Source organism: Trichomonas vaginalis, chromosome I, assembly GCF_026262505.1.
Source record: "Trichomonas vaginalis G3 chromosome I, whole genome shotgun sequence".
NCBI lineage: Eukaryota > Parabasalia > Trichomonadida > Trichomonadidae > Trichomonas > Trichomonas vaginalis.
In genome coordinates, this window is record NC_067203.1 from 20,843,726 (window position 1) to 20,867,450 (window position 23,725).

Consider the following 23,725-nt stretch of genomic DNA (forward strand, 5'->3'; position numbering starts at 1 on the left):
AATGACAGATGAGTTTCTATTTCAAGACAATAGGAACCATACTGTCTGTATAAATCCAACAAAAGGAACTTTAAACGAGAAACCTATAGATGAACTTCTTTTGAAAGCAGATATTGACAACAAAGCTGACAAAGAGTATGTCATTGAAAAAGTTCAAGAAGAACATGACAGAGCAGATGCAACATATGCAACAAAAGCAGATGTTGACAACAAAGCTGACAAAACATATGTTAACGATGAGTTAGCATGCGTGGCTAGTGCGTTAGTGAAGAAGGCAGATAAGGAATATGTGGATGAAAAAGACAATGAAATTAAAGAAAGGGTTGAATGGTATAATGAACGGACATCGAAGATTTTAAAAACGAAAGCTGATACAGGATGGGTTTCAGGGTGTTTAGACCTTAAAGCCGACAAAGAAACTGTAGATATGTTGGCACAAACGGTTTCAAGTCATACCAGAGGTTTAATGGAAGATGGACAACAGTTGAAAGAGCTTGAGAAAGGTGTTACAGAGTTAAGGAATACAAAAGCAGACTCGACATGGATAAAAGGATATGTAGATGCAACAAAAGAACGTATTTTCGCATGGACAGAAGGAACATACCCACAAAAATATCATAGACATAGCATCTCTGACGTAAATGAACTTGAAGAAAGGTTATATAAGAAAGCAGACAAAACAGAGCTTCAAACATTAAAGATTGAAATACTTCAAACAGTATATCCTATAGGTTCTATTTATACGTCAATGAACTCTACCAGACCAGAAGTAGTACTTGGTTTTGGAACTTGGACTCAAATAGTCGAAAGGTTTTTGTATTGTGCAAACTCTTCAAAGGTAACAGGTGGAAGTAAAACGATTTCAGGTGAAAACTTACCTGCACACAGTCACTACATAAATTTAACTACAGCTGAAGCAGGTTGGCATAAGCATAGATATTGGGATTGGACAGGAATGACAAAAGGTAAAGGATATGATGTTAAAGACGACGTTAAGTTTGCTATAAATTGTTACTGGGATGACACTCAGGGAGGAGGAAGCCATACACATCGCATTACAGGATATTCGGAAACAACGGGACAGAGTAAAGACTACATGCCACCTTACATGACAGTTTACGCATGGTATAGAAATGCTTAGTCGTCATTTTCAACTTCTTTAGCATATTCGTCAGCAGTTGTCTTATATTTGTTAGGAACTGTCTTTGAAAGTATACCACCTTGAACTTTGACAAGTTTGAAACGAGGTCTGACAATAGTAGTTTTATCTTCTGCTTGCAGTGTGTACATTTTGCCATGTTTGCCTAAAACTTCATAATATTCTCTTGTATACTTTCTTCTATTTTTACGAACACGAATGCGAGTACCTGTCGAGTTCCCATTGTTGTCATAGTCAATAGTATTTTCATATGGGTCGCGTTTAGGTATTTCTATTTTTACTTTGTCACCTTTCTTAAGTTTGAAGCCTGGCATTCTTTCTTGTTTGTCTCTTTTGACTAAACTATTAAATATATAGTCTTTCTCTAAGTCAGGGTTGTTTTTCATTTCTTCGGGAGAGTGGTTTCCCAAACCTTTTTGTTTACGGTTATTGTAAATATTTAAAACTTGTCTCATCTTTGCCTGGAGAAGTGTCTGTACTTGTCGTCATATGACATTTCATCTACCTCACCACCTTGTGGTTGATTTAAGTCTCTTAAGATTTTTATACAACTGTCAATGACACCAAGAGCAGAATGGTTTTGGTCGACAATGAAATATTGGTTTACATTTTTTGAACGCAGATAGTTTTTAATATCGTCTGATTTGAAAGAACTTTCACAGTCAGATGTCAGTTTTGTTGGATGGTATTTGTCAACGAATATTGTCAAAGCAGTTTTCACATCTAAAATATTTTTGGACTGCAATGGTATGGCTTCACAGTATCTTGTGTTTTGACCGACAAATATTAGCCAGTATGGTGGTCCATCTTCTCTATACCTCGGAATGTTTTCCAAGATATCCATAAACCAAGCATTTGGTGTTGAACTAAAGATTTTTACCATGAGTGCTTTCTTTGTTGCTTTAGAAACATAGGGTCCTTGTTTGGATTCGTCATTTTTTATCCTATAAGAAATGGGTTTATTTGGCGCATTAGCAGGAGTTGCATCCAGATTTTTGCCCGCAGTGGGAACAATAGCCAGAGGTGTATTTGGAGTTGGAAGGAAGATTTTGAGTACATTAGGTATACTGAAAGAGAAAGCACAACCTATTATACAAACTGTACAGAAAGGTTGGGAGGTAGCACGAGATGCAGCAAATCTTATTCCAAATCCTGAAACAAGAGGAAAAGTTCAAGGATGGATGGACAATGTAGGAAGAGAAGCAGGAAACTACTATAACAAAGCAAATGACTACTATAACCAAGCAGGGCACTATATGGACCAAGGTGAAAGATTCTTTAACAGAGGATATAACCATGCACAACAGTGGGTAAACAATAACCAACCGCAACCACCTCAAACTTGGGGAATGTAAAGTTTTTTACTGAGATGAAATGAACAATACAGCATTGAGACAAATGGGTTCAAGATGGATTTGTCGACTTCCAGCAGTTACACAACCACGTGTTTGTCAAGTCCTCCTATACCTCAGGAAGTTTTAGACCGACTTAAAAAACCTAAACAACCAGTTGAAAACAAAACAAACTAAAATTTTTTACTGAGATGAAATGACCGAAGAAGTTGAAACGGTAGATTTGACACCACAAACAAAAAGTTCAGAACCATTGTCAAAACCTGTCAAAGAACTTACAGATGAAGAGAAAAATTCAATAATAGAAAGTGCCAGGTCTGGAAATACAAACCCTAACTACAAAGTCACTTTTCATAGAAATGGAACGGCTAGTATCTCAAAAAAGAAACAGACTCTCACAAATAAAATATTGAAGTCTGAAGGAGTTTATGAGACAACAGATGGGAAGGTATACTTCACGGACCAACAGTTCATTATAGAACATCTCATTGACTTAGAGTCGAAATATTCTAAACTTTACAACAAACACAAAAAGTTGAAAGGAAAACAAAAACAAATGGCATATGATATTTATGAAGATGTTAACGACACAACCATACCTGCAAGTGAGGTAAAGTCAGAGGAACCGAAAAGTGACGAAAAACCGATAGAAGAAGGGAAGCCAAAAACTGAAGATAAACCAAAACCAAAGTTTAGTCAACCTTCATTAGCTGGTATGGGTTGGCGTCAAAGACTTTTGGTAGCTGGTGGCTATGTAAAGTAAAGAAAAAACATTTTTTTAAAAAATATATTTTTTTATTTTATTTGAAATGTACGCTGAGTTTGTTGGAGAAGACCGTTGGGAAACTTGTTTGTTAGATGAGAAATATGAAATTCACTGTTGTGAGTCATTTGAAGTCAGAAACAAAAAGACAAAAAGAGTTTTAAGCGAATGTGAGCGAAATGACGGATATGCTAGGATGAGGATTGGTGAGAAATGCTATTTTAAACATATTGTCATTGCAACTCATTTTATACCGAACCCTAACAATCTACCTTTTGTAGACCATATAAACCGTATAAGAAACGACAATAGACTTGAAAACTTACGCTGGGTCACTCGTTCTGAAAACAATAAGAACAGAGGCAAATTTGGAGATATAGTATTCGAATTTGTCGACGAACTAGAAGATGAAGCAATTGAAATTACAGACTATGGCAAGCATACGTTTGAGTTTTACTACTATAGCGAAGAACAGGACTCTTTCTACTTTTATACCGGCGTAAACTATAGGAAATTACAAGTATGTTTTACTAAGGAAGGCTATGCTTATGTAAACACTAGAGATACAGATGGAAAACACGTTAAATACTTCTTAACAAATTCAAGAAGCTATATGGCATACCATTTTAAAACAGTATATTTTTACATATATTAAATGCTTCAGGTTGAAAAACAAAGAACAAAAGTAGCAGATACAAAACCGTTAGACTATATCTTTACAAACGCTGGTAGACTATATCAGATGAAGAAATTTCATCTCGAATTGTCTTTCATATATAACTACGGAGAAGTGCTGAAAAAGTATTGAAAAATAATGTTTATGTTAGCATGTTAGATCTAACACGTTTTCTAACACGTTTTCTAACATGGTCTAAAACTCTTGAATTTTCATGAATTTTGTGCTGAATTCGACAAAAATGAGTTTTTGGTTGAAAAAAGAGGTGGAGCCAAAAGTGGCTCGACCTCAAAACAAGCATTTTGTGAAGAATATACCAACCCGCGGAAAACAGCGGGTTGCTTTTTATACAAAAATTCAACAGGTGAATTTTCATGAATTTCCTTAAGATAGAAAAAAAGTGAGTTAAAATGAGATGTTTACTGAGGGGGTCGACGGTTAAGCCACAAACGAATGTCCGACGGTTAAGCCACAAACGAATGTCCGACGTCCCACCAAAAAATATTTTTTTTATTTTTATTGTAAGAACAGTATGACAGTCGAAGCAAAAACGTTCACGAACAAATCTAATGGCGAAACATTCACAAAAGGCACTTACAACGGTATTGAAGTCTTACGTAGAGACATGGATGGTTATATAAATGCAACAAAGATGTGTCAGCAGTTTAGGAAAGACTTTAGAAGGTTGTTGGAAAATAAGTCCTGGGAAGAGTATTTTGAGGCATTTTGTGAAGAATATACCAACCCGCGGAATTCCGCGGGTTGCTTTTTATACACAGTTCATGCAGGAATTCCTGATGAAATCAAACAGGTTAGAGGAACGTATGTAGACCCAAGACTTGTAAACTATATAGCAATGTGGGCTTCTCCAAAATATTGTATAGCAGTTGGAAAAATTTTGGACTCCATAGACAAGAAAGTTCATGAGAAATTAGATGAAGAAGAACTTGAAGATACAGTAGAGAATGCAAAACCTTTGTTCGAAGAAGAAGTTAGAAAAATGCATGAAAAACAAATAGAACATGAACGTGAGATATGTTCTGGTTATAGAGACTCGCCATACGAACTAGACCAATGGGAACAAGAAGATTTAAAGAGAGAATTTAGAGAATATGAACTCGCTAAAATTTCATTAGAAGCTGCAGAAAAGAAGTTAAAAGTTTGGGGTCGTTTTGTACAAAAATATTGTGAGTAAATGAACCATTTTTTTTTGGCAAAAATATATTTTATGTTAGAATGTTAGATCTAACATGTTTTCTAACATGTTTTCTAACATGGTCTAAAACTCTTGAAAATCATGAAATTTACACCAAAAATATATTTTATGTTAGAATGTTAGATCTAACACGTTTTCTAACACGTTTTCTAACATCGTAGAAAACTCTCGAAATTCATGAGTTTTGACACTTTTCACAAAAAACATAAAAAATAAAGTTAGTTTTTTAAAAAAATATTTTTTTATTTTTATTGTAAGAACATGTTAGCAACAACTTCACCAAACTCTTTAGTCATGAACCCTACGTCAATGTTGGTAGAGATGAAAAGCTTCATTCCTTCTTCATATACTTTCGAAACAAAAATCCAGAAGATAAAGCAAGAACTTCTCCAAGGAGATTTAGATTGCACTGCAAAAGATGAAACAAATGAACAATATCTTTATGAAATGCAGGATATTATTGACCATCTACCTAAACTTCCTGAAATACAACAACAAAAGCTTACTATTCCTGAATTCGATGAAATAGAAGTCAAAGCAACTGACTCAGTAGAAATAAAGAAGTTCATACGAAAGGTTAACTATGAGTTTCTTGGATTTCATTGCAACCACAAAGTCATGGACAAAGACTGCGACATGGTATATAAGAACATCTCTGACATATATAAATCTGAAGAATTTAAGACCTACGACAACTTTGTTTCGTTAGTTGCAAAATGTGTATGGCAGATAAGAGATAAAGATAGAAGAGGTAAAGTATGGAACGAACAGATAAAACCAGCAACTTTTGAGTTAAAGAAAACCATTGACGCCTTGGTTGTTCTAGCTGGTTTTATTTCAATGTACAATGCTAAAATGAACCCGCATGTTCAAAATGTAAAGCAGCAATGAGGAAATATAACTACTCCGTCAAAGAGATAGAACGTATGAGAAACGACTATGCAGACTTAAAGAAAGAAGCAGAAAAACCAGCAGAAGATAAAATGGACATGTTAGCATTTCTAAACAAAACTATCCAACAGCTGACGATTTCCTTCTATCTGATGTCAAGAAGAAATATAAAGAAACATTCGACATTGTGAAAACATTCGATGTACTGACAGAAGAAATAGAAGCTACAAAACTGTTTAAAGTCATGAACCATCGCAACATATACCATGTAAAACGCTTGTAAATAGTTATGTTAGAAAGAGGTTAGAAAACGTGTTAGATCTAACATGCTAACATAAAATATATTTTTATTGAATTCCGTATGAAATTTCATGAGTTTTGTGTGTTTTAGACCATGTTAGAAAATGTTAGAAAACATGTTAGATCTAACATTCTAACATAAAATATATTTTTATTGAATTCCGTATGAAATTTCATGAGTTTTGTATGTTTTAGACCATGTTAGAAAACATGTTAGAAAACATGTTAGATTAACATTCTACCTAAAAATATATTTTTGCTGAATTCCGTATGAAAATTTCATGAGTTTCCTTAAGACAGAAAAATAAAGTTAGTTTTTTATAAAATATTTTTTTTATTTTGTATGTAAGAACATATATGACAACAACCGAGAACACAACAACTGCTATCGTTCATGAAGCCATAAATGAAGAATACGAGTACATACAATATAACAAACAATCCGTCTCATTCGTTCGGTCAAAGATGACATGTACCAAATGCAAAGTATTTTGACAGCATGTGCTACACCAGATACTAAGAAACCACAAGACTGGTTTGAATTAAATAGCACTCATGAACTTTTGAGTGAGTTCGAACATGTAGAACTTAAAAAGATGTACCAAGACAGACAAAACTTACCATCGTATCTAAAAGGTATATATGTTCATAAGTTCCTAGTTAGTTCAATAGCAATGTGGGCTTCACCTCGCTATGCATGGTATATTTACAGACTTCTTGACGAAGTTGCTGAAAAATACATGTAAAGCGTTTATTTTTGGTCTTTTATACAAGATAGAAAAAATAAAGTTAATTTTATTTTTTTTATTTTTTTATTTTGTATGTAAAGACAGATATGTCAACAACAGAGAACACAACAACAGTTATAGTCCATGAAGCCATAAATGAAGAATACGAGTACATACAGTATAACAAACAGTTACGTCTCATTCGTTCAGTCAAAGATGACATGTACCAAATGCAAAGTATTTTGAATACTCTTCGTTCTACAAAGCAAGCACGTCATTGGTTTGAAAACCAACAGACAAAAGAACTTTTAGAAGAATTTCCTCATATGTTTGCGAGTGGTAGAAAACCGCGGAACGAGATTCCGTACGAAAATCGTCAAAATTTGCCAAATGGTTTGAGAGGTTGGTATGTTCATAGACTTCTTGTAAATGCTGTTGCAATGTGGGCTTCGCCTCGTTACGCTTGTTATATTTTCATGATTAGATGAAATTCATAGACAAGAACGTGAAGAGATGGAAAAGAAACTTCAAGCAAAAGATGAAGTCATTGAAGCAAAAGACAAAAGCATACAGAAAAGAATACCACGTTCGGTACCAAAAGGAAAGGAAAAGAACTATAAGTATATGATTTATACTGAAGAGATGGAAAATGAAGAAGACAGAGATATGGTTATGTTGCATTTAGTCAGAAGAAACAACAAAAGCTTTTACGACCTTGCTAAGATTTACAAATCTGACAGAAATTGGTTCTATCGCGAAAACTTACCGATTTCAATGACACCGAATGAAGATGTGAAACAAATAGTTCAAGATACGTTACCTCAAACACACTATGATATTAAAGGTTGTACAATACTTACCTTCAAAGAAGATTTGCCATTGTTAAAGGAAAAAATAACAGAGTATTTTGACAACTTCAAACAAGTAGAGTAGATGAACTCTTTATTTTTCAAGCTTGACTTCAGATGGCTCAGGTAGCTCTATAAGGTAAATTGCCTTGTCAAATCCTTCTGGCATTCCGAGTCCTTCCTTCCGACAGGAAAAATTTCCCGACAACTGGAAAAATTTTCCCGACAACTGGAAAAAATTTTCCCGACAACTGGAAAAAATTTTCCCGACAACTGGAAAAAATTTTCCCGACAACTGGAAAAAATTTTCCCGACAACTGGAAAAAATTTTCCTGTTGTTCGTCCGTAAACCATTCAAATTTTCGAAAATTGAGAACTTTTTTCCCGACAACTGGAAAAATTTTTCCCGACAACTGGAAAAAAATTTCCCGACAACTGGAAAAATTTTTCCCGACAACTGGAAAAGTTCTTCCTTCCGACAGGACACAAACGAATGTCCGACGTTCCTCTTCCTGAATGTCTTCCAAAGCCAGAAGAACCGACAGCCCCAGCACCACAACAGACTTACTAAGACTAAACATTTAATTTTCAAGCTTGCTTGGTTTGCACTTGCTGAGATATTCCTTCACGGTTTCATTTACCTCAATTAGATAAATTGCTTCGTCTAAGGGGTCAAGCTCCATACTGAGTCAGTACAATATTGTACTTTTTCAAGACAATATTGTACTTTTTCAAGACAATGTTGTACTTTTTCAAGACAATGTTGTACTTTTTCAAGACAATGTTGTATAAATTCAGTACAATATTGTACTTTTTCAGAACAATGTTGTATAAATTCAGTACAATATTGTACTTTTTCAGAACAATGTTGTATAAATTCAGTACAATGTCTCTCAAATTTGAGTACAGCTGTACTTTTTCAGAACAAGTCTTGAACTTTTTCAAGACAATGTTGTACTTTTTCAAGACAATGTTGTACTTTTTCAAGACAATGTTGTACTTTTTCAAGACAATGTTGTACTTTTTCAAGACAATGTTGTACTTTTTCAAGACAATATTATATTGTTTCAGAACAAAGACGGTTAAGACACAAACGAATGTCCGACGTACCACCAACCGAGTCCATATCCCAACCAGAAGAACCGACAGCCCCAGCACCACAACAGACTAAGACTAAAACATTTAATTTTCAAGCTTGACTTTTTACAATTTGAACTTTGTTTGCGTAGATATGAATTCTGAAAGAAGTATGAGGGTCTTGTATGACTTTGTACTTCTCCCATAGTTCATGTCTGTCAAACTTACCTGCCATGGACTCTTTCATAAGTTCCATGAAATCGTCTTCGGACAATCCAGGGAAAAGTATGATATCAGTAAGTATTCTTTTAACATCCTTACTTAAACTCTTTGCTGTCTGTACACAAATGACAACTGAGATGTTAAAGTGTCTGAGCTTCTTAAGAATTCGACACATATCTTGTTCTCTGTTCTTTAACAAAGGATGAGAGGCGAAATCATCTAAGATAAGAAGACATCTATGAGGGTAAGTCTTCCAATCGTAAGATTGCAATTTCTTCGAAATGTATTCTATCTCTTTCTGTTTGTTTCTGAAGTGTTTCTTCTCTAATATTCTCTGCATTTCCTCATTTGGGTCTTTAAACTTAGAATTTATATACTCATTTATAGCATTATACTTCAAAACTCTTCTTTGGTACTTCTTTATCCAATCTAACAACTCAGTATCCTTTATACATACTAACTTAGACTTCTTTATAATATCTTTGAACGAATTGACGGTTTGATCGAATTGACCAGAAGTACTACAAATGACTACTAACTCATAGAATGGGTTCTTCTCATCTAGTTCTTGTTGTTGTGCAGCCATTTTAAGATAAGTGAAAGTCTTACCCGACCCAGGTGGTGCAATTAGACCTGTTATACCATTCTGAGCAAATAAGAACTTGTCATGTATGGGTTTTATCTGAGCATTTTCAACTTCCTCTTGTTCTTATTTAAAACATTCTCAAATTTCTTGTCAATGTCAGCAAACTTTTTTTCTAACATATTTTTAGAAAAATTAAAATTTTTATCTTTTAGAAAATGTCTAGCGATTTCGCTATCTATATTCGAGACAAACTTTTCGACTCTAAAACATCTGTCGACCATAAAATCTTACATAGTGTAAACAAGAAAGGTGAATTTGTTCTAAAGTTCTGTTTCTGGGAATATGACAAGAACCATAAAACATTACAAAGAGCAGTCTTAAAATTTGTCAATGACAGACTTGTTGACAGAGATGACACCGATTGGAAAGATGAAGTCCAACAAAAGTTCTTAGAATGCAAAGAAGACACATGCGCTGTTCTTGAAGATGAAATAGGAAACAGAATAGAAGAGCTATTAAAGGACAAAGAACTTTTACATAAATATGGTTCTGAGAAATTTGACATAACTCCACCAGAAAGAAGAAGAAGAGAGAGAAGAAAGAAAAGAAAGTAGAAGAAGAGAAGAAAGAAACCTGAACCAGTTCCAGAGAAAAAGAAATTTGACATGTAAAAATAAAATTTTATTTTTAGAACATTTCTGGGTCAATGTCAATGTTCTCTTCCTCTTTAGGGGCAAACACTGGCTTAGACTCTAAAATCTTTTTACCTAATCTACCCTGAACTTCAACTATCTTAGACTCATAATATTCATAGTCGTCTGTCTTCTTTGGTTCATAAGGTATAACAAGTTTGTATGCTTTGCCTTCTTTAAGGTTTGAGAACCTTCTGTCAAAATTTTCTTTGACTGCTAACAAACCTTCTATGTCTAAGTCTTCAAATTTCGCACCATTTTTAGTCACAATAGCAAACTTAACAGGTTCGATGTTCCAAACTTTGTCAAATGTAGACTTTTCAAAATGGTAGAAGTAAACATTCAAATATATGAATGGGTCTAGTTCTTCTTTGACTTCTGTCATGTACTTGTTGACTGAAATATATTTCGTCATCTTTTCTATCGGATAAAAAAATATTTTTTTTAAAAACGTTTTAAAATGGTATGCCATATAGCTTCTTGAATTTGTTAAGAAGTATTTTAACGTTTTTTCCATCTGTATCTCTAGCGTTTACATAAGCATAGCCATTAGTAAAACATACTTGTAATTTTCTATAGTTTACGCCGGTATAAAAGTAGAAAGAGTCCTGTTCTTCGCTATAGTAGTAAAACTCAAACGCATGCTTGCCATAGTCTGTAATTTCAATTGTTTCATCTTCTAGTTCGTCGACAAATTCGAATACAATATCTCTAATTTTGCCTCTGTTCTTACTGTTTTCAGAACATGTGACCCAGCGTAAATTTTCAAGTCTATTGTCATTTCTTATATGGTTTATATGGTCTACAAAAGGTAAATTGTTAGGGTTCGGTATAAAATGAGTTGCAATGACAACATGTTTAAGATAGTGTTTCCCACTCATCTTCATCCTAGCATATCCTTTATTTTGCTCCCATTCGCTTAAAACTCTTTTTGTCTTTTTGTTTCTGACTTCAAATGACTCACAACAGTGAATTTCATATTTCTCATCTAACAAACAAGTTTTCCAACAGTCTTTTCCAACAAACTCGGCGTACATTTCAAATAAAATAAAAAAAAATATTTTTTTTATTCTTGAGCTATTTTTTATTCTTGACTTTGTTGTTGCATTTGTTCCATTTGTTGCATTTGTTGTTCTTGAGCTATTTGTTGTTGAAGTTGTTCTTGTAGTACAATACTTTCACCAGTTGCATCTTCCAATTCGAAACTTTCTGCCGTCATTGACAAATACATAGGACATAAAAGTTTTACAGGAACAAAGTTTGCGTCGACTAAGGTTAAGTTTATGTTTGCTAAAGTGTTTGAGTTTACTAAAGCTGAAAACTCTGCATTCGAATGAACAATAGGCAAACCAGCAGAGAAAGTGTTGTTTATACGCATGAGTATCTTTTGGTCATAGTAGTTTCTGTCGATATTCGAATAGCACTTTGAACCTAAGTTTGAAACAATATATAAAATAGGTGTACTTAAAGTCAATGGAACAGACATTCCTTGTATGACACCTTTTCCTGTTATAGAAATTGTTGGTAGTAAAAACCAGATATAAGTTTTGTATTATAGCTCATATCGTTTATACTAAACTCAGTCGGACATCCAAACATAATGAAACCTGCTCTAGTTGCAGCACATGTTACATCCGTCCTTAAAGTATTAAATAAGTCAACAAAACCTGTTGGTGGTATATCTGAGTAAGTATCTTCAAAGAAGTATTTTTTTACCATTCACAACAACAAAGTCTTCTGGTGTCAAAAGAGCAAAACAGGCTTTAGTCGTCATCGTGTTTAAGGTCAGTTTACAATATCGTCCTTGAGGACTTTGTAAGTTTGTTGTTATAGAATTATATGACTCAGGGTTTTTAGTCGTAATAGTATAAACCACTATGTCTTCTGCCATTTACTTAGCAAGTAAATTTTAATGAAATGTTGTGGTCGTCAAATATTTTTTATGACGTCTGGGAAACTATATTTTAAGTTCAACGTTTCACCTCCTTTCATAACGTATATCTTGTCAATGACATTATATGAAACACCACAGCAGCAATGTCAGGTTCTATTTCTTTGATGTTTATATCGTCTGCCTCTGTCAAAAGTTTCAATAGTTCTTTCAAAACTTCATGAGGTGCGATGACATATGAGTTCACTTTTACAGGGTTGTGCTCAACCAGTTTAACATTATACCCAAAGCTTGACAAATCTTCTCCTGAGTTTTAAGTTTGTCTTTAAGTTGTTGGTAGTCGTTTCGAATATCTGCAACAGAACTTAAGTCTCTGCTAACTTCAGGATATGTTGGTTGTTCTTTTACAGGAACTATTGTTATACCATCTTCGTCTTCGTATGGTTTCCCCACTTCAACATCTTCTTTCTTTGACATTGACAACAACACTTTGACTGTTTGTTTGAGTTGGTGAATTTAACTTCACATCTGCCACCGCCATTAAACCTTTTGAAACACTTACGCTTCTATTTTTCGGAAATGACATTTTACTTAGAATAAAAAGATGGACGTATTTGAGTATCTCTTCGAATTGAAGCAAAACAAAGTTTACACACACAAACAATACAAGTTCATTGACAGAATAGTTCTTTATACAAACAATGGAAAATGTTATAGAATAGCAGTCTTTGCTGAACCAAAATATTTTCATAAAGCAAAGAAAGTTGGTATAACCGAGATGGTGAAAGTTCTTGAAGCAGACAAAAATATAACAACAAAACTGACCGATATTTCTAAAGGAAAGTTTATAATACAATTTTATGTCAAAACTGGCGTACTGTCAATATTTGACGGAGAGAAGTCAGTTCAAGAACAACTTACTGACCTGCTGCCAAAATCTGCTCGATGGAAGCTGTCGTTATGCCAATCTGAGGAGCCCCAGCAGGTTTCATCGAACGAATCTTCAAAAGAGCATCTTCCGTGAAAAGTGCTATTGGTTTTGTAAACTTCTTTGCTTTCAATTCATCTGGACCGTCTCTGTCACCAGTATATTGTATTTGAACTGTACCAACAGTTGAAATACCACCCATAAAGTCTTCTGAGTCAGCAAATGGAATGCCAAGCCAAAAGTTTGAACGGTTCTCCATTTGTATATTGAGTTTTTTGACCTCCTGTATGAGTCCATACTTTCACATATGGCATAATAGAACTTTGCATTTCAGGGTTAATGGTTGTTGTGAAGTTGTTGTTAAAGTTCATAGCATCTAATGTCAAGTTGTATGACCTCATATCCTCAACTGTAGAATATTCTTCTCTTGGATAATATTTGCCATCTATGTTTATATGGTATTTAATACCAGGGTTGTAGAAGCAAGAATAGTCATTTATAGTTCGTCTGAACAGTACAAACATAGTATCTGCATGTTTCATTGCAGTTGTTAAGGCAATATCTGTTCTTGCACCTGCGGTTCCTGGATTTTGGTTTCCAACTTCACCTGCAAAGTCTTTGACAGATATTTGGTGTATGGGAACATAAGTGGAACTGCAATATATTTGGCAGCTAAAGCATTTGAAATATCTGGGTCCAACATATAGACTGCAAGTCTGCTTTCTATTCTCTTGCATTCAAACTTTCGCATGTGAACTTAACTGGGTCCAAGCATCTCCAGCAGCATTGAAATAATAGTTTACTTCAGTGTTGAGGTTTGAGAAACCAAAGTCTAAGTCAACTTTGTTTTTTGCAAAAGTCGGCGAATGACATTTTATTTGTTCCCACTACTTCTGTAAGAGTGAATGGGTCTTGTGTTGGTGCAATGACTAAGTTTTTTGCTTGGAGTAAGTTCGATAGAAATTTTTCCTGCCCAGTTTGGCAAGTATCTTAAAAACCTGAAGATGAGGAAAGATGACAAAGGAACTCTAAGTTTCAGTTTTACTTTGGTTACTGCTGCTGCAGTTTGTCCAGAAAGGTTAACATAAACTCCTGGAACGTTAGGGTCAAGTCTTCTTATTTTCTCAATGGTTGCATACTGGTCTGTTTGTTCTCTAGCTTGTGGTTGTACTGAGTTTCTCAAAGCGAACCATTCATAGTTTGCCCATGTTACTGTTTGAACTAAGTCAGAGTTAGAATATATCTTATATCCCATGAAAACTTCTGGAGCATATTGGTATCCGACATAGAAAATTCCATTGCAACCTTTCTTGTCAGACAACTTGGCAGAAGGTTTTATTTCAATGTCTTGTTCCACGTATAAGAATGAGTTGTCAATAGAAATAATATGAAACCTGTCGCAAGCAATATCTACTGTTGTTGAAGAACCTTCTCCAAACTCACCTACGTTTCCATAAGAAACAGCAGTTGTATATTCGTAAGTTCCAGGAACTATTTCTGACCTTCTAATGGCATTGTCGCATTCGTTATACCATTCGGAAACATTTCCATTCATAGCATCCAAAACTGTTGGCGTTTATATTCTGAGCGGCGTACATTTCATATGAGTAAAAATATAGAATAGTTGGATTTATATGTCATATAGAACCCACGTGACCAAGCTTTACTTTCTTCCTGACTGAGTTTTTAAACTCTTCTTTTTCCTTCATTGCCCTCTGCTTGAAGTTGTTGCATCTTTGCATTATGTTCATCTAGTATGTTGCAAATTTCCCATGTCCTTTTTGCCTTTTGGCTCTGGTCGCCATCTCAGGTAACCTATATCCTAGAAAGAGTTTGTCATAGTCTGTATTTGAGTCTTCGCGTATTGTTTTGCATGACTCTTTCCTGAGTTTCCGGTTCAAGCTCTTCAAACAGTGCCTGTCCATATGGAATATGCTCGTTTCCAAATATATGTTTTGTGAGCCATTCTGGTTTTCTTTCCATGTTACCAACTATATCTTTTGTGAATGGGAAAGCTTTTACCCAATCTTTCAGTCTTGCGTCGTTTATTTCTGTAGTTGGTTTTATTTTGTCAAGGAACATGTTTTTTCAATACTAACATTTCATTTGGTACTGTCCATTGTGAGTTTTCTTAAATATTCATCCCTTCTCGGTTCATTGTCTGCAAAGTAAGTTTTTATGACATTTTGTAAACTTTCGTTTGCAAGGTCATGTACAATAGGTTCTCTTCCTTCTTCTCCTAACTTTCTTTCTAAACTCTTCACCAAATATACCATCTCTATGGTTCTGTGTAGTTCTTTGAGATAAATGTTCTAGGAACGTCAGGTGTTATATTTCCATCAGCCATGTTCATTTCATACTGGTCCAAAATATCTGCATCTTTCATATCTTTCAATGGCATTAAAGCCGCGCTGAAAATACCAGCTATATCTGGTTCACCATTGACTTCCATTGCGTCTACAACTCTTGGAATTGAGGTTGTAAGTTTATGAAACCACCTATCCGGGTTAGCTTTATGACCCCATCTCATTGTAGTTCCATCGTCTGCAGAAACAAAGTAGGTTTTTTCCATCTTGGTTAGGTTCTGAATGAACTTTAAACAATGTTTCATTTCTATATGTTTTCTTGAAATTTAAACCTTTTATCTTCACCGAGTTCATCCGAAGATTGAACGTTAAATGCTCGTAAGTAAAAAGGGTTGTTGTATTTGTGTACATTTTTTTTCAGTTCTTCCATTCTATGCTGGATATTTTCATCTGATGTTGGAGTCTTTTTGTATGTCGGCAAACATTTTTCGATATTCTTCTACTATGTCAGCCGAATTTTTTTTAGACTCTTGGAAATATTCCATATTCTCCGCATACTCTTGTTGAGGGTCAAGATTTTTCCGGCTGTTCCAAAATCTTCATCTAGTTCTGTGAAGTTAGTTTCCAAAGGAAGGGACTTGTTCGTTTCCTTCAGGCTCTTCTAGCTTTTGTTGCTGAACTATTTCTTCCATGTCTGGTTGTATCTGAACTAGTTCTTCCTGTGGAGTTTCTTGTACCTCATCTGCTGGATTTCATATATTCCGAGACCGTTTTCAAAAAGTTCCCTTTCTAAGTCATCCGGACTCATAAACCTTTCTTCTTTCGTTCCGTCTCTATTTTTTACGCGTTTCATGAAGAGAGTTAAATTGTCATTTAGCTCTGACATCAAATATCTCGGAGTAAATTCGTTTCATGTCATTTGGATGATATGCTATTAAATCATATCCTTAGCGAGCTTGTATTTTCCAGGTTTGAAATTATATCCCCTTTGGTGCAGAGCCATAAAGCTAAATAGGTTCGGGTCAGTATTTCCATCCTTGAACTTTTCTAATAGCTTCTTTATATCTGTCACTAAAGTCAATACTATCTGGGTAACCATAGTCTTCTTTAAGCATTTTTAAGAATTCTTGGTTTCCTTGTTTCTACTTCTTTTATGTCCTTGCTCTGTTTGTGGTTGTTGTTGTGCTGGTTGTGGTGCAGTGTTTTGAACTGTTGGTTGTTGTGTTGGTTGTTGTGCTGGTTGTGGAGGTGGTTGTTGTGCTGGTTGTTGTGCATGCCTGTGTCTGTGTCCATGTGACGATGTAAATGTTCTAGGTAGTCCTGGTGCAGGTGCTTCTCTTGGAGGTTTGGTGGTATATAAGTTCCACCAGCTGGCACATATGTTCCATCTGCAGCGTAATGTCCTACCTGACTTTTCGTTTTTAAGAAAGCATTTACTAGGTCTGTTTTGGTCTGTTGTAACTCTTTTTCTTGACTTTTCACAACAGTTGCTCTAACGGCGTCATAGGCACTTTGAACTGCCTGTCTCGTTGCTGCATCTGTTATTTTCGTCATATTTTGTGCTACTTCTTTTAACTCTTTGTCGAAACCTTCAGACTTCAGTTTCTTTCCAGATGAGAAGTCGTTCACTTGTTTCACCTTACTATGAAGAGCTTCGAAAGCGTTCTTAAAGTCAGCATTTTTAAAGCTTCATTTGAACTATCTTCATCCGCTTGTATTTTTGTCCTTATTGACCCTATAAGCTGGGCTGCTTTAGCGTTGGCTTGGGCATCTAACCAGTCATTGTTAGCTTTTATATATTCTGCACTTTTCATTGCCTTTTGCATGGCTGCGTCGTTATTTTTACTTTCTTGTGCTAAGTTTTCATACTGTACGGTTTGGTTTTGCAACTGTAAAAGTTTTTCTGCCTTTACATTTGCTTCAACTTCTTTTTTATACTCATCGCTATCCATATATGTCTTCAGGGCTTTTTGTTTTATCTCTTCATCTTTCAGTATTTTATATTGAGTAGTATGGTTTTTCAAATTTATGACATCTTGTTCCATTTTTGCTACTTCTGCTGCTTTTTCTGACACTTTTTTTGCATATTCCTCTGTACTTAGTTCTTTCAGTTGTTCTTCTTTCTTCTTTTCTCTACGTTTAACTCATTGAGTTTCTTTGTGTGTCTGTCATATTCTAGTTTCTTTTCGTTTTCACTTATTTGCTTCTGTATGTCTATGTTTGACTTTTTGACATCTGTTATTTGATTTTTGAGTGAACTCAAATTCATTTGACTTTGAGGGTTATATGCTGTTCCGTCTGCAGCTCCACCATAGCCTGCCATTTTCGCTAAAAGTGCCGCTCTTAAACCTCCACTCTGTGCACCAACAACTCGGTTTAAAAGCATAGGATTGCTTGACATTTGTTGCAACATAGTGGGGTCATTCATCATTTGTTGTTGCAACTGTTGTTGTGGTGTCAGTTTTACTATTGGATGTTTCAATGCTCTCTTCCTCTTACGTATATTCTTACGTAGCTTACGTGGCATTTTAAGTGAAGTTAAAAAGCGGTTTTTGACAGATGTTTTGTTGTGACTTCTTCATAAAGACTTTGTTGAGATTTCTTCATAAATGAGTGTAAATGACCCAAAAATATATTTTATGTTAGAATGTTAGATCTAACATGTTTTCTAACATGTTTTCTAACATGGTCTAAAACATACAAAACTCATGAAATTTCATACGGAATTCAATAAAAATATATTTTATGTTAGAATGTTAGATCTAACATGTTTTCTAACATGTTTTCTAACATCGTAGAAAACTCATGAATTTCTTCGTAAAGACTTTGTTAAGACTTCTTCATCTAATTTCTCATGAACTTTCTTCGTAAAGACTTTGTTGAGATTTCTTCGTAAAGACTTTGTTAAGACTTCTTCATCTAATTTCTCATGAACTTTCTTGTCTATGTTTTGTTAAGATTTCATCGTAAAGACTTTGTTGAGATTTCTTCGTAAATGACCCTAGTAGTATATTTTTTGGTGTAAATTTCATGAAAATTCACGATGTTAGAAAACATGTTAGAAAAGGTGTTAGATCTAACATTCTAACATAAACATTATTTTTGGTGTAAATTTCATGAAAATTCACGATGTTAGAAAACATGTTAGAAAAGAGGTGAAATCTCACCTCTTCACCTAAAATATATTTTTGGTGTAAATTTCATGAAAATTCAACGGGTGAAAAATTAGGTGAAAAAACAGGTGAAATCTCACCTCTTCACCTAAAATATATTTTTGGGTCCTTTACGCTCATTACGATGAAATCATGACAAAACATTTACGAAGAAGTCTTGACAAAACATTTACGAAGAAGTCTTGACAAAACATTTACGAAGAAATCATGAGTTTTCTACGATGTTAGAAAACATGTTAGAAAACATGTTAGATCTAACATGCTAACATAAAATATATTTTTGGGTCCTTTACGCTCATAACGAAGAAGTCTTGACAAAACATTTACGAAGAAGTCTTGACAAAACATTTACGATGAAGTCTTGACAAAACATTTACGAAGAAGTCTTGACAAAACATTTACGAAGAAGTCTTGACAAAACATTTACGAAGAAATCATGAGTTTTCTACGATGTTAGAAAACATGTTAGAAAACGTGTTAGATCTAACATGCTAACATAAAATATATTTTTGTCTGATTTACGCTCATAACGAAGAAGTTTGACAAAACATTTACGATGAAATCATGACAAAAAAGTCAACGGCTGGTCGGTTGGGGTTCGGTCCTCCTCTTGGGTCTTGGGAAAAATTTCTTATGGGCTAGAGGGCGCAAAGCGCCTGAAAGCCCTCCGAATAAAAACTTCATTTATGTGGGCTAGAAGGGGCGCAGCCCCTGGAAGCCCACCCCAAGAAAAAAAAAACTTCATTATATCAATCATCCTCAGGGCTAGAAGGCACGAAGTGCCTGGGAGCCCCACTACCTTTTTTTTTTTTTTTTTTTTTTTTTTTTTTTTTTTTTTTTTTTTTCATGACAGAATTTTCCCTTCAATCCAAAAATTGAATAGCCTTATACCATTAATTTGTGCGATTTGGTATGCTACCTAGCATAAATGTGTTATATTTATCATTATCTTTTTTTTTTGGAAGACAAAGACGATAAAAAAAATTTAGTTAATGAGCGAGCAGGAAGCAGAACTCCGACCTCGTATTACAACACCATATCTTACCAAGTACGAGCGTGCTCGTGTCCTTGGTACACGCGGTATGCAAATCTCCTTAGGCGCTCCAGTTACAATTGATGCTGGAGATTTAACAGACCCAATAGCAATTGCAGAGAAAGAACTCGAAGCTGGACAACTTCCACTTATCATTCGCAGATATCTCCCTAATCACGAATACGAAGATGTTGCTGTTAAATATTTGATCATTTAAAAATAAAATATGAATAAAATCTAGAGCTTGCTATAATTACTACTTATGATGCTCAATCTTGTGCATTATTTTGCATTAAATAGACTATAAATTAAAAAATTATCATAAATTTTTACTGAGAATAAGAAAAGAAATGGAATATAAATAACATAAAATAATACAAAAAGAATTTAGTAACATTTCAAATACAAAACTCCATATAAATTAATATGATTAACGGTGAGATTTTCCAAATGGCCACCAATTATTCTTATCTCCTTCAAGAAGATCATCAACAGATCTAGTCATGGTCTTAGACTCTGCCATCTTCCTGTTTTCTTCGAGGTTCTCGAGTAATCTCCTCTTTCTTTCTCTTTCTTCAGCTCTAGATGCCTTCAATGCATCTCTAGCGGCCTTCTTCCTGTTCTCTTCGTCGATTCTCTCTTGTTCAGCCTCTGCTTCGCGACGCTTCCTGTTTTCTTCGATTTGTTGAAGCTGAATTTGTTTCAAACGCTCGATTTGTTCTGGAGTCATTCCCTTGTATGCTTGTGTATCCATCTGGCCACGCTTGCCTTCAACGAAGGATCCGCCATTGGCTGCTGCAGCCTCATCGTTAGCTTGAGACTGATTAAGTCTATCAATTGTAGAGTTAATCTCGTATTGATTGAGTTCGAGATCTAAGCGACGATCTTCTTCCTCTCTTGCACGCTTTTCAGCAGCAAGACGAAGATTTTCTTGATTGCATTCTTCGCGCCATTCTTTTCTGGCTTGGTCTTCCATTTCGCCTACCTGTCTTGATATTGCGTTGTATTCTAAGTAACGGCGTTCCCATTCCTTGTCTTCTTCGCGTTCTTTTGCCAAACGGTTTTTCTTTTCAGCGATTTGTTGCTTTCCCCATCTCTCGCGTTGTTCCTTTTGAGCTTTAAGTCTTTCTTCTGCTGTTAAATCTTCACCATCGAATTTGAGACCACTACTGACACTTAACCATGGATCGTTATCTGTTATACGCATTTGAGGCTGGACTTTAATGTAGTCTTTCCTATTCAAATCGTATTCTCTTTCCATTTCTGGTCTTTGACGAGTAGCTCTGAATTCGTTGATATCTTTTTGAATCTGTTTAAGTTCTGCCTGTTCATGAGCAGCTAACTTGGCTAAAAGTTTCTGTTCTGCTAGGAACTTCTGATTGTATGCCTCTTCTTCTTCCTTTTCTGCTTGAAGCCTTGCTTTCTTCTCATCTATTTGCTTCTGAAGCGCATCATAATCCATTCCCATTTGGAGATTTTTCTCATCCATGATGCGTTTAAGGCGCTCTGCATGCTCTCTCCTCCTTCTCTCAATTTTTGCATTCTCGATCTGTTCTATCTGAGAGTGTTGGCGAAGTTCCATTTTTTGAAAATACGTTATTAATTTCCAGTTTGTAACCATCGCTACGTTTTTAACGTACAATTCCATTTTCATTTTGGTGATCATTCACTTCCAACTACGATGGATATCTTATTTATCCACAAAAGAGAATTTTTTCAGATTTATCAACCTTTTTTCATTATGAAATCGGATATTGGAATGATGATTCATAATGGCCAAGTACAGAAGTAATGTATTGCATATGGAGGTTCATTCATTATTATATAAGATTTCAATAAATTTTTGAAATTTAGTATCTACACAAAAGAATTAACATTATCTCGCGTTGTCGATCCAACATCACACAGTTATCTCCAGGCTAACATCAACTCTTTCTCATACTAACACGGCCTTTTTTGATTGAGAGTATTGAAAAGTCCTTATGGCAATTGCTCATGAATTCTTGAATCTAAATAGCCTTAAGACGTTAGCAGATAGTAATTTTATTTCCCAAAATTTGAAATACTAAAGTAATGATATATAAAATATAAAAAGGAGTGATAGGAATTATATAAATTTTTAAAAAACAATCTATAGTTAATTAATCTAATGGTATTGGCTCTAATGTGAGAATTGAAGAAGGGGGCAAATCTGGTATATTCTGGATCTCAGAACTAGTGAAAGAGAAACCAGTAACTTCACTAGTCGGTGATTCCAATGAAAGAGGAGTTGCAGGTGAATCTGTTGCTGGTTCTGCTGTAAATTCTTGGTCAAAGTTGCAGTATGGGTTTGGTCCTTCAGGAGGGATGAAGAATGGTGTATATTTCTTCTGTTTGACCAACTCAAAGTCCAATTCTCCCCAGAAAGGATGACCTTTTAAGTCATTTAAAGTTGCGCGCTTTGCAGGGTCTTTAACAAGTAGTCTGAGAATGAAATCACTTACGAAATCAGGACATTTCGGAATCCTTGGCGGTGAAGAAATGATTGATGTCATTGTTATTCTCTGATTTGGATTAACAAATGGAGTATCTCCGAACAAAATTTCGTATGTGAGAATACCTAATGCCCACCAATCAACTGGATAGCTATATGGCTTCTGTTGAATGATTTCTGGAGCAATATATTCTGTTGTTCCACAAAATGTTGTTGTTTCAGCATTAAAGTTGAGTTCTTTGGACAATCCGAAATCGCAAAGCTTGACATGGCCTTCTTTATCGATTAAAACATTCTCTGGCTTCAAATCTCTGTAAACTACACCAATTGAATGGAGATAATCGAGTGCAATTGCAATTTCTGCGATGTAAAGTCTAGCAGCTTCAAGCTTTAATGTAGTATATTGGTCTAAAATGTGGAAGAGATCGCCTCCTGGAACATATTCCATTCCGAGATAAAATTTTGTAGGATTTTGGAAAGCAAACTTCATCTTAACGATAAAATCATTGTTTGCTTTGAATAGAATATTCCTTTCGGCAAGAATTGTTTGTGTTTTGCCATTATCTGCAAGATATTTCTTTTTAACTATTTTGACTGCAAACAATTCATTTGTTGATGGAAGAGAAACGAGTAAAACTTTTCCAAAAAAGCCTCTGCCAATTGTCGCGATTATATTAAAATTATTCATTGATAATCCTGTAGATTCTGTGTATGTTTCAGCTCTTAAAGCCTGAATCCAAGCGATTGTCAACTCTGGATCATCGGATGTGAGTAAGATCGGTTCTTCATTTGGAATTTGAATTGTAAATTTTCGACTTGTTCCATTGGGTGTATATGATATTACGACTGATGAATCAATATGAATCTCTTTTTTATCAGATCGCTCACTTGTTCCATTATATATCGTTAAAACTCCTTCAATATAGGTGCAAAGGACAGTTTTCCACATTCCTAGGAAACCTGTCTTCTTCTTTAATAGCGAGCTCATTGCAGGATATACATGATCTGAATCCATCATTAAATTTTTTAGACAATGAGAAATCGTAAACTTCACAAATCAAATACCAGTTATTTATAAAAAAGTTGTATAATAGGAAAATATGAGGAAATGAGAAAAGATATAAAATTTTGATAAATGGGCTTTTCTCAAAAATTCAAAAAAAATTCTGATGACTTTTTCGATGGAATTTGCTACTGGCATTAAAGCCAAAATAACTAAGCAAATTTGATAAAAGTACCGCACCGATTGAAAATATCTAATTCAATTTAGAGAACGTTCATGTGGCATGGTCGAGCCATGGATGATGAGAATTTAAGTATAAGTTCTCAAGTCTCTAATTAACAAGAATAACCATACATTCCTTAATTTAAAAGAAGTTCTTTTCTTATTGGCATTGATGCGAACCTCATC

The 23,725-nt window shown here is 34.8% G+C and overlaps 10 protein-coding genes and 3 pseudogenes across 13 annotated transcripts, besides 1 other annotated feature; 7 read left to right on the forward strand and 6 right to left on the reverse strand.

Annotated features, from left to right (window-relative positions):
• Positions 1-14,872: part of a mobile genetic element that runs on past the window's edge.
• On the forward strand, positions 2,113-2,514 carry TVAGG3_1022170 (uncharacterized protein; the record flags this gene model as incomplete). The annotated part of the gene is made up of 1 exon (XM_051254859.1): positions 2,113-2,514. One exon carries the CDS (start codon positions 2,113-2,115, stop codon positions 2,512-2,514), a length of 402 nt encoding a protein of 133 aa, XP_051080433.1.
• Positions 2,708-3,274, forward strand: TVAGG3_1022180 (uncharacterized protein; the record flags this gene model as incomplete). Its single annotated transcript, XM_051254860.1, has 1 exon — positions 2,708-3,274. The coding sequence occupies one exon, from the start codon at positions 2,708-2,710 to the stop codon at positions 3,272-3,274; it is 567 nt and encodes a 188-aa protein (XP_051080434.1).
• TVAGG3_1022190 (uncharacterized protein) lies at positions 4,768-5,145 on the forward strand (the record flags this gene model as incomplete). Its single annotated transcript, XM_051254861.1, has 1 exon — positions 4,768-5,145. A coding segment is annotated over one exon (378 nt), but the record flags the coding sequence as incomplete, so codon positions are not given.
• Positions 5,428-6,340, forward strand: TVAGG3_1022200 (annotated as a pseudogene). Its single transcript has one exon. A coding segment is annotated over exon 1 (913 nt).
• Positions 6,715-7,103, forward strand: TVAGG3_1022210 (annotated as a pseudogene). The gene has a single exon. A coding segment is annotated over exon 1 (389 nt).
• On the forward strand, positions 7,599-8,018 carry TVAGG3_1022220 (uncharacterized protein; the record flags this gene model as incomplete). Its single annotated transcript, XM_051254862.1, has 1 exon — positions 7,599-8,018. One exon carries the CDS (start codon positions 7,599-7,601, stop codon positions 8,016-8,018), a length of 420 nt encoding a protein of 139 aa, XP_051080436.1.
• TVAGG3_1022230 (protein of unknown function, DUF4106 family) lies at positions 9,123-9,572 on the reverse strand (the record flags this gene model as incomplete). Its single annotated transcript, XM_051254863.1, has 1 exon — positions 9,123-9,572. The coding sequence occupies one exon, from the start codon at positions 9,570-9,572 to the stop codon at positions 9,123-9,125; it is 450 nt and encodes a 149-aa protein (XP_051080437.1).
• TVAGG3_1022240 (protein of unknown function, DUF4108 family) lies at positions 10,506-10,925 on the reverse strand (the record flags this gene model as incomplete). The annotated part of the gene is made up of 1 exon (XM_001285699.1): positions 10,506-10,925. One exon carries the CDS (start codon positions 10,923-10,925, stop codon positions 10,506-10,508), a length of 420 nt encoding a protein of 139 aa, XP_001285700.1.
• On the reverse strand, positions 10,966-11,547 carry TVAGG3_1022250 (His-Me finger endonucleases family; the record flags this gene model as incomplete). Its single annotated transcript, XM_051254864.1, has 1 exon — positions 10,966-11,547. The coding sequence occupies one exon, from the start codon at positions 11,545-11,547 to the stop codon at positions 10,966-10,968; it is 582 nt and encodes a 193-aa protein (XP_051080438.1).
• Positions 14,873-15,586: 714 nt separating the features above from the next.
• Positions 15,587-18,162, reverse strand: TVAGG3_1022260 (annotated as a pseudogene). The gene has a single exon. A coding segment is annotated over exon 1 (2,576 nt).
• Positions 18,163-19,787: 1,625 nt separating this feature from the next.
• On the forward strand, positions 19,788-20,120 carry TVAGG3_1022270 (DNA-directed 5'-3' RNA polymerase protein; the record flags this gene model as incomplete). Its single annotated transcript, XM_001302692.2, has 1 exon — positions 19,801-20,058. One exon carries the CDS (start codon positions 19,801-19,803, stop codon positions 20,056-20,058), a length of 258 nt encoding a protein of 85 aa, XP_001302693.1.
• Positions 20,121-20,271: 151 nt separating this feature from the next.
• Positions 20,272-21,423, reverse strand: TVAGG3_1022280 (ciliary and flagellar microtubule protein RIB43A family; the record flags this gene model as incomplete). Its single annotated transcript, XM_001302693.1, has 1 exon — positions 20,272-21,423. The coding sequence occupies one exon, from the start codon at positions 21,421-21,423 to the stop codon at positions 20,272-20,274; it is 1,152 nt and encodes a 383-aa protein (XP_001302694.1).
• Positions 21,424-21,881: 458 nt separating this feature from the next.
• TVAGG3_1022290 (protein serine/threonine kinase protein) lies at positions 21,882-23,329 on the reverse strand (the record flags this gene model as incomplete). Its single annotated transcript, XM_001302694.1, has 1 exon — positions 21,983-23,329. One exon carries the CDS (start codon positions 23,327-23,329, stop codon positions 21,983-21,985), a length of 1,347 nt encoding a protein of 448 aa, XP_001302695.1.
• Between the last annotated feature and the right edge of the window lie 396 nt (positions 23,330-23,725).